Source organism: Mustela nivalis (assembly GCF_964662115.1).
Source record: "Mustela nivalis genome assembly, chromosome: 2".
NCBI lineage: Eukaryota > Metazoa > Chordata > Mammalia > Carnivora > Mustelidae > Mustela > Mustela nivalis.
This window is the reverse complement of record NC_139021.1, coordinates 185,907,552-185,919,687: the sequence shown is the minus strand read 5'-3', so window position 1 is coordinate 185,919,687 and position 12,136 is coordinate 185,907,552. Positions and strand designations below refer to the sequence as shown.

The window sequence follows — 12,136 nt, the reverse complement described above, 5'->3', positions numbered from 1 at the left end:
CTATGTCTGACATTTCCGAGGACTTCAACAAGTGACAGACACATCCTTTCTGAGACCACAGAGTTGAAGCCTAAGTAACGTGATCTCTAACACTCAATCCGATCACTGAGGTCTGGCGAGAGCGCGCTGGGGAAACCAGCAGCAGGAGCGGGGCTGAGGCGGCCACAGAAATCTTCGCTCGATGAGAAGCTGCAGAAGGTGAGCCGTGCATCTGATTTGGCACAAATTCGTAAGTGGGGACAGCCTAGATGCCAACTTCATGGCAAAAGCTGCCGCTGGTGAGGGAAGGGAATGAGGCAGATAGTTAGGTTCTAATGGGGTATCTGGAGGTCAGGAATGGGCAAGGTCAGAGGCCTGTCCTGGAAGACCGCGCAAGAAGCTGGATCAAATCAGACAGGCCCAAGATGGTGGGTGCAAGCACAGGACCTCTGCCCCAACAAGGAAGAAAAGGTGCAAACCTCCTTCCAAGAAATCCCTACCCCAAGTGATGGATACTCCTCCCCCTAGTTAACCTGTCCTTAAAATACAGAAAGCCGAGACCCCCAGGTCGCAGAGCCCCCCTCCCTAGAGCTCCTGGCTCTCCCATCTCCAGAGTGGGTCTTCCCTTTAACAGGCTTCCCTGCTTGGGCGGCTCTCCTCCCCGTCTGCTGCGCCGCATCTGCCTTTGAATTCCTTCTCAGGACAAGACCAAGAACCTTTGGCAACTCCTTTGGGACAGGCTGGGATGAGGCACCACAGCCCAGGGTCTCCCCAGTTTACTGGGCAATAGAGAGGGGCTAGCGATATGACTGGGGATTAGTGAAAAGGACTTCAATTTGAAATGTGACTTTTCTTAAAAGATTTTATTTGGCAGAGAGCGAGCACAAGCAGGGGAAGCAGCTGACACCCCACTCAGCAGAGAGCCCAACACGGGGCCCTGGAATCATAACCCAAGTTGAAGGCAGATGCTTAACTGAGCCACCCAGGTGCCCCTGTAACTTTTACTTCTTAAAAAAATCTGAAACAAATTAAGACCAGATATTGAAAGCATGACTACGTATTATTATTGTACCATGCTAACGACAGGTACGTATGTTATTCTGTTTAAAGCTGACTTACGGGGTCTATCAAAACGGGAGGTATTCTCCTACATGCAAGGTGTGTCCTGGAAACAATGACGTCATAGCGTTTCTCCAGAGCACGCAGGCGGCGAAACAAAGCCGGAGGTAACCCCGCTGCTTTACGAAGTTCGGTGTGCTTACCGACGCACTGATACGGAAAAGGCACGGAAGCCCCCCCAGTCTTCAGTGAGTATTAGCTGGGTCACTGTCTGGCTGTGTTTTACAGCGAGTGAACGACACTAGTGCTTTCTAACGGGTGTGCTTTGATGAGTATCTATTTTGCCATTCGAGATGCTCGAAGCAGAACCGTGAAGAGTCAGCAGCAGGGTCTTGGGGTCCGAACACACAGTGAGGGCAGCCCATCACAAGCGGCAGCAAGGGGCGCGCTTCCGGGTTCAGTTCTTCGAGGCTAGTCTTTTCCTTTCCTTCATGGCCCTTTCCTCCTTATCATTACAAAACACAATGCGTCCTTGGTGCAGAACATCTAACCATACAGACGCATCCAGCATAAAAGCCGATGTCTTTGTAAATGTGAGCCCCCTCTCCACAGGCCCCACTGTGACCCGCTGGGCAGGTCGTCTCCATGCCTACGTATTCACAACTACACTCCGTTTTACAGCCCAGTGCTATTCTGTGAGCTGCTAGTCTGTCTTTTTTTTTTTTTTAATTTTTTATATTATACTCACACACACATATATTGTATTTATTATTTGAGAAAGAAACCATGCATGTGTGCGCGTACACACACACACACACACACCCATGAGAGGTGGGCGGACCTGCGGGAGAAGCAGGCTGCCTGCTGCGCAGGGAGCCGGATGCAGGACTCCATCCTGGGACTCCAGGATCATGACCTGAGTTGAAGAAAGTCTCTTCACCAACTGAGCCCCCCAGGCGCCCCAAGCTCCTGTTTTTAACCTCATGTCCCAGACCGCTCTCTAACAGGCACGGACCCCGTTACGCACAATACGCCGTACCAGAATGCTTTTAATCACCTCACCACTTTTGGGCATCCCAGTCTTTCCGGATGTCTGCTTGCTGCACAGCGCGCGACTCTGTAAACACGCGGTCCCGCAGAGCTGCGAGCTCCGGCACGTAGAATCACCGGGCTGCAGCCTGGCTTTGAGTGTAACAGACACAAATGCTAAACTGCCCTCCAGAAAACGAGTGTAGAGATATTCTCCAGAAATGTCAAACAAACAAAGTCTCACCACTCCTTTAAATTTTTTTTTGCTCAATACCATTTCTTGGATGATTTATATTAACTCTTTCACTTGCCCCTTTTAAAAAATGAAACATGCTAAGACAGGGCTAAAGGTGAAGACCTCTCATCTGCTCTTTTCACCCCAAATTTCCCAATTATCATCCGGGAACTTGCTACCTTTGGGGCAAGAATAAGGACTCACTGAGAACTCACAGTTCATTAAGACGTGTCCGGTATGCCCAAACTGTGCTCAGCACTGCACAAAACACAGGAAAAGATAAATGCATTTACACCCCCGCATCCCCATTTTAGTTGTGGTTTTCTGATGGATGGAGATCGAACAGGCCACAGTGTGTTCCATGCTCTGAGCCCGAAGTCCTGTCCAGGGTTACTGTTTCCAGGGCTGGTCCCTGCCTCCGAGCTCCCAACTCCAGCTTCTACTTTGGTTCAGCGAATGAGCCGCCCTGTCCCACTCACCGTTCCCCGTGTACGCCACGACGGACCCACAGACAGATCTGACTTTTCCCTCGATTTCTTTTCTTTTCTTTTTTTTTTTTTAAGGAAACTGTAAGTTACACTGTGGTTAAGACTTGTATCTTCACCCTTGAAAAAGCCCACATTCTATCACAGTGATGTATGGTCAGACTTAACTGCCCCAATTGTTAAACACTTGGATCAAGTCATAACCAGTTTTATTGCAAAAGGACCCTGTACACATTTAGCAATTCTAGTACCTTAACAGCTACCCAACAAGTCATTAACATACAGAAACATGCATCATGAGAAGCAAGAAGTATCCCTTTGCAAGGATAGGTGTTCAGCAGACATAACTGAACTCTGGGCAGGAGAGCATATGAACTATGGGGCAGAAGAATTAAAACTCAAGGTTCATAATAAAAAATACTTAGAGGTTAATATTCATATTGTATAAAGAGCTTTTAAAAATTGATCTTTAGAAAGCTCAGGAGAACAGCGGAGTCGCGATGTGCTCTGACACTCGCGAAGAAACAAATGTCCGGAGAAAGTGCTGCTGCTAAGGAAGCACCAGTCACCGCACGAATCTGCGCAAAGACTGCTGACTGGAAAAGCCTCCTGTCCTCAGCCAGTGGGTGGGGTGAGCGGAACTTCCACGGAAGGTGTCGGTTGTCATGCCTTTGGGAGGGCAGTTTGGCAGCACCGAGAGGTACATGACCGGCTTTGCCAGTGCGTCCACTCCTAGGAATCCAGCCGCGTCCATGCCTGCATGGGCGGGTGGGTGACCCGACTATCTGCCGTGGCATCTTTACCAACAGCAAAGACTGGAAGCCACCAGTGAGACTAGTTCAATAGATGAGACGATCTGTAAGACGTGACGGCCATCCCAAAGGACCACCCCGAGCTCCGCAACAGGACAGCGCGGTTATACGGTTTCAGCGCCGCCCTGGGCCCGCGACACCTGGCCGGATGGATCCTGACGCCGGCGCCCACGAGCTCTGTGTCCTTGGGCCAAGTGATTTCATCGTCCCGAGGGTCCACGGTCTCTTTATCCAACAAAAGCAGCTGCTACGTCCAGGGTGCTCCGACGGTCAAGAGGTCACGCGTACACACCGGCGAGCAGAAAGCCGGGGTCACCGCACAGCCCAGGCACAGACTGGGGGCGCAGGCGAGCCGCGGAGCCGCGCTGCGGCAGGACGGACGCTGTCGCAGCAGAAACCGAACCGCTCGCACACACACTTCTCCGACAGCAATGAGTGCATCGACGTGTAAGAAGCGGCCTGAACACGCAGCCGGGCACAGTGCCTTCCGGGGAGGACTCCGGGAGCGCGGCGAGGTCGCTTCACCTTCGCGTCCGCGCCGCTGCGTTGTCTTCAGATCCTGAACTCTCGGGGCTCAGGCCGGGGGCCGCGCCCCGCGTCGGGCTCTGCTCCGCGGGACCCCGCGCCCCCCGCCCGCCCGCGGCCTCGGTCCGTCCGGTGACTGCAGCCGCTCCCCGCGCCGGCTTCGCGCGGAGACGCGGGAGGACCAGGAGGAGGAAGGGCCGTCGGTCCTGAAATGCGCCTCTCGTCCCCGCTGCTCTGCGGGCCCTGCGGACCCGGGCCCCGGAGCACCGGCCAGACGTCCCCGAGGCCAGAAGCATCTTCCCAGTGACGCGCCGCCCTGCGCACCGACCCACAGCGGCCCTTCGCTCCCCGCGCGGCAGGGCGGCAGCAGCAGGGCCGCGCGGCGCGCACAGGCACGCGCGCACACAGGCAGACGCACGCACGCAGGCACGCGCACGCAGGCAGGCACGCGCACGCAGGCAGGCACGCGCACGCAGGCGCGCCAGTCTCACCCAGGACCGCGCGGATGCACCGTCGGGAGCATCAGCTTCGCCGGGCGCGCGTGTCCCGACGCCCGCGGCGGTGCAACGGCCGCCGCTCCGCCTGCCAGCGCCGAGCCGGGCGGGAGGAGAAGCGCGTGCGGGCTGGGGTTCGGGCCGGGCGCTGCCCGAGCGGAGCGCGCGGTTCCTCCGCAGGGCAACGCGCCCGCGGCTGCGGCTCCGACGGGCCTCGCGCACGCCCCCGGCCCCCGCGGGCTGCCGACCTGCACGTGCCCGCCTGCAGGAGGCCCTGGACTGCGGGGCGCTGGCGTCGGCTCCGCCACCCCGACGAAGCCCGTGTGACGGGAACGCGCGACCCGCTCCCTCCTTCTGCGGCGGAGACGCGAACAGCCCGGCGCGCCGGAGCGGGGAGCCCGCGGACGAGCACCGGCTCTGCACGGGGCGGAGACCGCGGGCTCCGGCGCGCCCCGCTCGAGCCGACGGCAGCGGCGGTCCCAGGGCACCACCGATCCCGGGACGCCGTCGGGCGCCGGCTGGGCCGCGCTGCTACGGACCGGACCGGACTCCGTGGAACGGCTGCTCACTCCTCCTCCCTCCTCCTGCCGACATGGAGCGTGAGGCCAGACCTTCCCCGCGGACCTCAGCGAGGCAGCCGCAGAGCCTGTGCTCCCCGCAGTGTGCCGACCCCGCCGGAGGGTCCAGAGTGTGACACAAGAGGCCTGTCCTCTCTCTACGACTTTTGCTTGTTTGAGAACGTTGCTTTTCATGGAAGATGTCTTGTTTCCACGCATCAGACTTGTTACTACTTTAACGTGAAATAAATACCTGAAGTTCCTCCGTTTTAATTAAAATACAGGAAACAGCGACAGATACCCACACAAACAAAAGCGCTCTGATCCTCCCGGAGCCAAAGGCTCAAGAAGCACAGTTTGTGCACTGGGGCGGGCCAAGGGCACCGGCCTCCTCTGTCCGCGCAGTGCTGCGGGACCACCTCCATGGGGTCCACCAGCCACCCAGGCAGAGCTGAGCTCACTAGCAGCAAGAGACTGCCCGGCCTGCAAAATCTAAAATACTGACTACTTGGCCGTTCACAAAAACACCCCTGGAGACCTCTGACTTCGAGTAAGCCTCGTCTCCAGCTTTTACTCCTGCAGTAACTTCCCACTGGCCTCCGTTCTTCCCCTTCACCAGCCATTCTCCCAGGACCAGAGTGACCTCCCTAAAAAGAGGTAAAACGGGTTATCACTCTTCTGCTTGGAATCTTAAAGGCCTGCGCTCAGGATCACTTGCAGGTACAATCACAAGTCGTCAGCATGGTGATCTAAGGCTGTTACTGGGCACTCTTTGGCCACTCAGCCCCTCAATAGGGCCACTACCCTCTCTGCTAAAAGACCTGCCAAGCATGCTCTTTCCCAGAATGCACCATGTTCTCCCCAATCTCCTCTCCAAGCCTCCTCCTTCTGGAACATTCTTTACCTCTTCCCTTTCCACACCCTGCCACACCCTGATTTCCTCACCTCACTTCCCACCCAAGTCTGCGAGCGAGGTACTTCAAGCACGTTCCCTCTACTCCCTCTGCTCTCAGGAGGGTGTCTGTCTCACCAGAGGGTTTCTCCAGGCAGGAACAGAGTTCCTCTAATCCAACATCCACACCAGCTGCCCTTGAGAACATGGCTGTGAACTTTCAGATCAGCTAAGCTGAAAGTGGCGCCCGTAACACCCCTCCTTTTTTCAGTCGGCTCCTGGGAGCAACACAGAGTAAGCTCTTCTGTGCAAGAGCATCTCTTAGGACAACATTCCCGCATTCCCCTGTTTGCCAGAGCTTTCCCTGCATTTGTGTGGAATCTTCCGAACAACCTGTCACCGCCATAGGGAACAGTACCCCGGCTGTACAGACGAAAAACCACACGGTAAGTAACCTGTCAAGTTAACACGAAGCTAGTAAGACCCTCGCAATGGGATTTGCCTTTCCGTATCCTGAGTACCAAGTTGAAGAGGTAAGACTAACCCATGCACTAAAACCGGGGAGAGAAAGCAGACGGTGGAGGACTGGCAGGGTGTGCAAGGTAGGCAGGAAACACGGAGAACATTCGTGGCTGGGAAAGAAACAAGAGCAAGGGTCACAGAGCAGGAGAAAAGAAGTACAAAGGAGAAAGGAACCCTGCGTAGTGATACAAGAGCCAAGTGGTTAGGCCCAACAGAAGGGACTGAGGAAGAATGAAGAGACTGGGGGGGAAATCAGGAAAAAAAAAAATCAAGAAACTGTGATTTTTAGGTCTAAGAACAGCAACAACCAAACCCAAACACCCTAAAATACATGAGAATTAATTAACAGTCGTATCTAGCACTAAAAATTTACAGGAAACAAAAGCACTGCAGACTGTTTAATCTTGACAAAAATAATTTTTTTTTTAAATTAAAGATTTTATGTCTTTATTTGAGAGCGAGAACTCGCATGGGAGGCAGAGGGAGAAGCAGACTCCATGCTGAGCAGGAAGCTGGACTCAACCAGGGCTCCATCTCCAGACTTTGGGACCATGACCTGAGCTGAAGGCAGATGCCCAACCAGCTGAGCCACCAGGGGCTCCCTGACAAAAATCTGTTGATATCTATTCTAGATAAGTGAGCTGAGGTTCAGAACGGGCCTTCACACCCAATAAATGGCAGACATGAACTAAACCCAGAATTTCCCAACAAAACTCCCCCCCCCCCAATTTTATTTATTTGAGAGCGAGAACAAGCAGGGAGAGCAGCAGGCAGAGACAGAGGGAGGGAGAAGTAGCCTCCACCGAGCAGGGAGCCCTATGTGGGGCTCAATCCAGGACTCCGGGATCATGACCTTAGTCAAAGGCAGACGCTTAACCAGCTGAGCCACCCAGGCATCCCAAAACAAGACTTTTAAAATCAAGGAATAAAAAAAATTGAGGAGTATGATTTAATACTACCATAAATCTCATGCTTACATCTGATTATATAACTACAGTTAGCCCAGGTTCTTGAACATACAGCCTGATTTCAGAAGCATTACAATGTAACTGTGCTCCTAAGTATGTGAAATGCCTTAATTTTAAGAAAACCACAAGTATCTGATTTCCTAATGGCACAATCTCCCCATGAAACTCTCTTCTAAATTAAACAGCAAGAATATTAGTAGATCGTTTTCTTGTCTGATGGCTTCCCCCCACAAGATGCTTTCCTGGAGAACTTTCACGATAGCATAAACACAAATACTAAATAAATGAGAACCCTACAACAGAATGTAGACAATGTATCAGATTAGGAATACTTCAAGTAGCCAGACCCAGGTCCCATCACAATTAAAAAAAAATCAATGATAAATACTGAGTGTTCACTTCCTATATACAGAAAAAAACAAACAAACAAAGAAAAGAAACCCACAACACTAAAAATAATATGATCGAAAAGTTTTGCATTCACAAATACTGTTTTTCACTGATTGTAGGGAGCACAGATTCCTACATGTTAACATTTCTGAAATCAGATGTAGCTCAAATTTATGAAACAGTATCTTAATATTGATACCCAAATGCCCTTAGTTTTTGTTTCTTTCTCCAACTTCAAGGTTTTCCTTTAATAATATATCTACATAAACCGCTTTAGAAAGGCCGGACCACATCACTGAGATACCCATAGGATTTATACAACTCCCCAGACTTAAGCTGGAGTTACAGATTAACATTTAGTACTATCTTTTTAGAAAAAGATTAACGTCGAATTCAAGACCACAGACCAGATCATGGATTAAGAAACAGATTATAACAAAACCATCAAGTAAAAAGCCAAGACATGTAAAATTGCTAATGAACCAGCGGTCATCAGGCTACACAAAAGCTATAAAACCAGGTCACGGCTGGTTACGACGCCCTCCTCCAGGCCTCCCCACAGCTTCTCTGGAAACACAATCCACGGGCAGAGGCAGCAGGACCCAAAGCTTTCCTGCAAGAAGCAAGTACGTTCGTGCTTTAAGTAACTCACAGAATTACTGCCTCGTCGGCTGGGTGCGCAGGGGTTCCAGGCTCTCCCCACCAAACCATCTTTGTGACATCTGCTCTTTGATGGCCACGCTTTAACCCTTGTTCCCAACCTTCCAAACCTGGGATAGACACTTGCTCTCAAGGCATCTCATTTTCATTTTCTTTCCTACAACTCTGGCCAAGGAGCGCTCTCATGCGCTCTCGAAGGAGCCATCCCCAGGCTGGCAGCCACATCCCACCTCGAGGGCCGCAGCAGCACTGCCTCTGGAGCCAGCCAGGCTGGCTTCAAACCCTGGCTCTGACCTTACAGTGGCTGCTGACCAAGTTAATGGCCCTCTGTGCCTCGGCTTCTGCATCTAGAACTGGGAAGAACAGTCCCTCCCTCCTAGGGCCCTGTGACCGGGAACTAACAGAGCCAGGTAAAGGAGCCAGGTCTGCAGCAGCGAGCACTCCGTCTGTTGGTAGCAGCACTGCAGACTGGGTCCTCTACAAGGTGTGTGTGTGGGGGGACACCCAGCCTTCCAGCTGGATGAGACACACTAGCAAAGGACTCGGCATCATACGGCATCTGTGAACATCTGTTCAGTGCAAGTTGCCCAAGGAAAGGGCCTAGGGCTTAGGGTGGGCAGTGGTGACTGGGCACCACACACGGAGATGGCACGGACACCTACCAGCTTCGGCACAGCGCTCACTGCCTGGAGCATAACGATTTGAAGAAACAAGCTAACAACCACTTCCCTTTTCACTTCCTTTTGGAAGCCTCGCCCTGGTTTTACTCCTGATTCTTGCTTTCCTGGGCAGAGAAGCGCACCTTGTGCGCCTGCAGAGGGTGGTGACGACGGCCACCAGCAGCGAGCTGCAGGGGAGGAGCAGTGACCGTGTCTCCTGCGCCCCGTCCCCAGCAGGAAAACTACCAGGTTCCCTCCAAGCCCAGCTCTACTGCTACTTGCGAGAAACGAGAAATCCGGCAGCGCGATGCTGACCCGGCCCACGCCTAAGCAGAACCCCCCTCTTGGAAAAGAAAAAACCGTCACATTTTCCACGGTTCCGCACGATTATGATTCGAGTCCCCCAAACTATCAGTTTCAAAAATAAGGAAACGAGCAGCCTCAGTCCACTGGGTCCCGAACTGCCCGGCGCTGCCCTCGCAAGTGCGGCCAGGGCCCCCGCTGCGCCCCAGCCACGGTCTCGGAGGCAGAGACGCGCACCGTGCGCGGGTCCGCGGACGCTCTCCTCGTAGCTCGGACCCGGCGAACACCTCGCGGGCCGCCAAGCCGCACAAAGACACGGAAGCGCACGCCTGGGCACGGGAAGCCCCTGCAGGTCCCCGCACCGCCTGCCTCCGGCCAACGTTCCCCCCACGGCCGAGCTCGGGCGGCTCCTCCGCCCCCCGCCCCCCGCCCCCGGCTGCTGCCGTTCCGGGTCCCTGTCCCCGTCTCGTCCGGCAGCGGCACAACTGCGCGGGCGCGGCCGCAACCCGGCGACGGACCCGGGGGGACCGGGCGCGCGCCCCGACTGAGCACTGCGGCCGGAGCCCACGCGGGTGACAGCGAAGCGCGGCGCACGCAGCCGCCGAAGACGCCCGAGGAACGACCACAAAGAAGCTCCCAGAAGCCGCGAACTCGCACGTCCGTGCCAAACTGCGCGGTCGGGGCGGGCCCCGCACAAAGTCCCCGTCGGCTGGACTCCGCCAACAGGGACGTCGGCGCGGAGCCCTCCGGACGGACACCGCGCTGGGGCGCCTCGCCCGCGCCGGCCCTGCCGTCGGTCGGTCGGCCCGTCCGTGCGCCCAGGCGAGCGCGGAGAGGGGCACGGCCGGCGGGACGGGCTCGCCCGGGGCCCGCGGACGCAGCACGGACGCGCAGCTCGCACGAGCGCGGGGAAACCGTGCGTTTGCGCGCAAACCCCGCCCGCACCGGCCCCTCCGGAGCCCCTGCGTGTTTGCCGACCCGCGCGCGCTCCGTCTCGGGGGCCCGGGCATCCGCGGGGTCTTCTGCCAGGGGCGGCGGGGCCGGGGCCGCGGGGGCCGACGATCGGGAGCGCGGGGCCGCCGCTGGGCGCTCCAGGACCCGGCGCGGGAGCGCGGCAGACGGGGCCTCCCGGGCCGCTCCCGCCCACTCGCCGGCGCCGGGTCCCGCACGGCCGCGCCCGCCCCGCGAGCCCCGCCGCCCCCCGGCCCCGCCGTCCGCCCCGAGCCCCGCTTCCCGCCGCGCCGCCCGCCGCCCGCCGCGGGGAGGAGCCGGGGCGCGCCGCCAGAGTCCGCCGCAGGCCCGCTGACCTTGGCTCCGGTCCACGACCCTCGGGCCGCCCCTCGGGTCCCCCGCGAGCGGACGCCGCCCCGCCCGGGTGCGCGGCCTTACCTTCCGCCACGTCCTCGTCCACGGCCCCCTTGACCTGCGAGAAGCACCACTGCAAGTCGTTGCCGCCCGCGGGGCAGCCGCCGCCTCCGGGCCCTGCGGACACACACCGGCGTCAGGCCCCGCGCCCGCCCCGCGCCCCGCGCCCCGCGCCCGCCGCCCCGCGCCCGCCTCGGCCCGCGCGGGCGCTCACCTGCCATGGCCGGCCGGCGGGCGGGCGGGCGGGCGGGCGCCGAGGCGGCGGCGCACGAGGGAGGCGGCCGCCGCGCTCCTGCCGCCCGAGCACCTCAGCCCGGCCGCCGCCGCCGCCGCCGCCGCCGCCGGGGAGGGATTTTTTTCCCCTTTTCAAAATGGCGCCCAATGCCCGTCGCCCCGCTCGATGACGTCATCCCCCTCCGCCTCCTCCGCAGGCCCGGGCGGGGGCGGGGCCGCCGGGAGGCTCCCCTGCGTGGGCGGGGCGGGGCGGGGCGGGGCGGGGCGCGGGGGCTGCCGGGGGCTGCGGGACGTGCCGACCGCGCCTGCGCACGCCGCCCCCTGCTGCGCCATCCCCCCCCCCCCCCCAGCCCGAGCCCGGCGCCGCCCCGAGCCGGACCCGAGCGTCCAGAGCGGCGGGGCTCTAGGGGCTCGGGGCGGGCGCGTCCTCGGAGGCCAGCCGCTCGGCTGCCGCTCTCCGCCCGCCTCTGTCGCGGCGTCCTGGAGGGCTGGCGGCAGCCCCCGCCCCAGCGCGAGCCGGGCCCGCCCCCAGTCCGATCCGCGGCCAATGGGAGCGCGGCCCGTGGGCGCAGCAGCCAACGGAGGGCGCGATCGGAGGGCGGCGGGCGGAGCCCCAGGCCGGGCCGCACCTGCGCGCACCTGCGCCCTGCGCGCGCTCCGGAGCGGCTGCCGGCTGGACGGGGACCCTCCGGACCGCGCGGAGCCCCGGCGGTTCCAAGTCCCCGTTGGGCCGCAGCCCGCGCCGGGCCCGCGCCGTCCGCCGGGGTGTGAGTGCCGCGGTTCTTTGCGCCCCGGGACGCCGCCCCAGGGCACGTGCGGCGTCTCGGCTCGACGGGGCCCGGGGCTCCTTCTCTCTGGGCGTCTCGCTCTGGGCGTGCGGGCGGGCTCTCCGCACCCGCCCCTTCTCCCCGCCACGCGGTGAATGCGGCCGTGACCGCGTCGCCCCGGGACGCCGACCGTTCCCCAGC

General features: G+C 58.7%; 1 protein-coding gene across 4 annotated transcripts in view; it reads right to left on the bottom strand.

Annotated features, from left to right (window-relative positions):
* The window catches only part of PPP2R2D (protein phosphatase 2 regulatory subunit Bdelta), a 50,768-nt gene extending 39,518 nt beyond the window's left edge, over positions 1–11,250 (bottom strand). For 3 of the 4 annotated variants that reach the window (XR_014309126.1, XM_082721567.1, XM_082721568.1), the window contains exons 1-2: positions 11,149–11,250; positions 10,959–11,051 (exon numbers count right to left, since the gene is read on the bottom strand). Coding sequence is in view for 2 of the 4 variants with exons in the window: in XM_082721567.1 (XP_082577693.1) it covers positions 10,959–11,051; positions 11,149–11,155 (100 nt within the window). In the remaining 2 variants the exon portion in view is untranslated. Of the gene's footprint in view, positions 1–10,958; positions 11,052–11,148 lie in introns of those variants that run through there. The other variant, XM_082721570.1, reaches the window with a different exon arrangement.
* Positions 11,251–12,136: the final 886 nt, after the last annotated feature.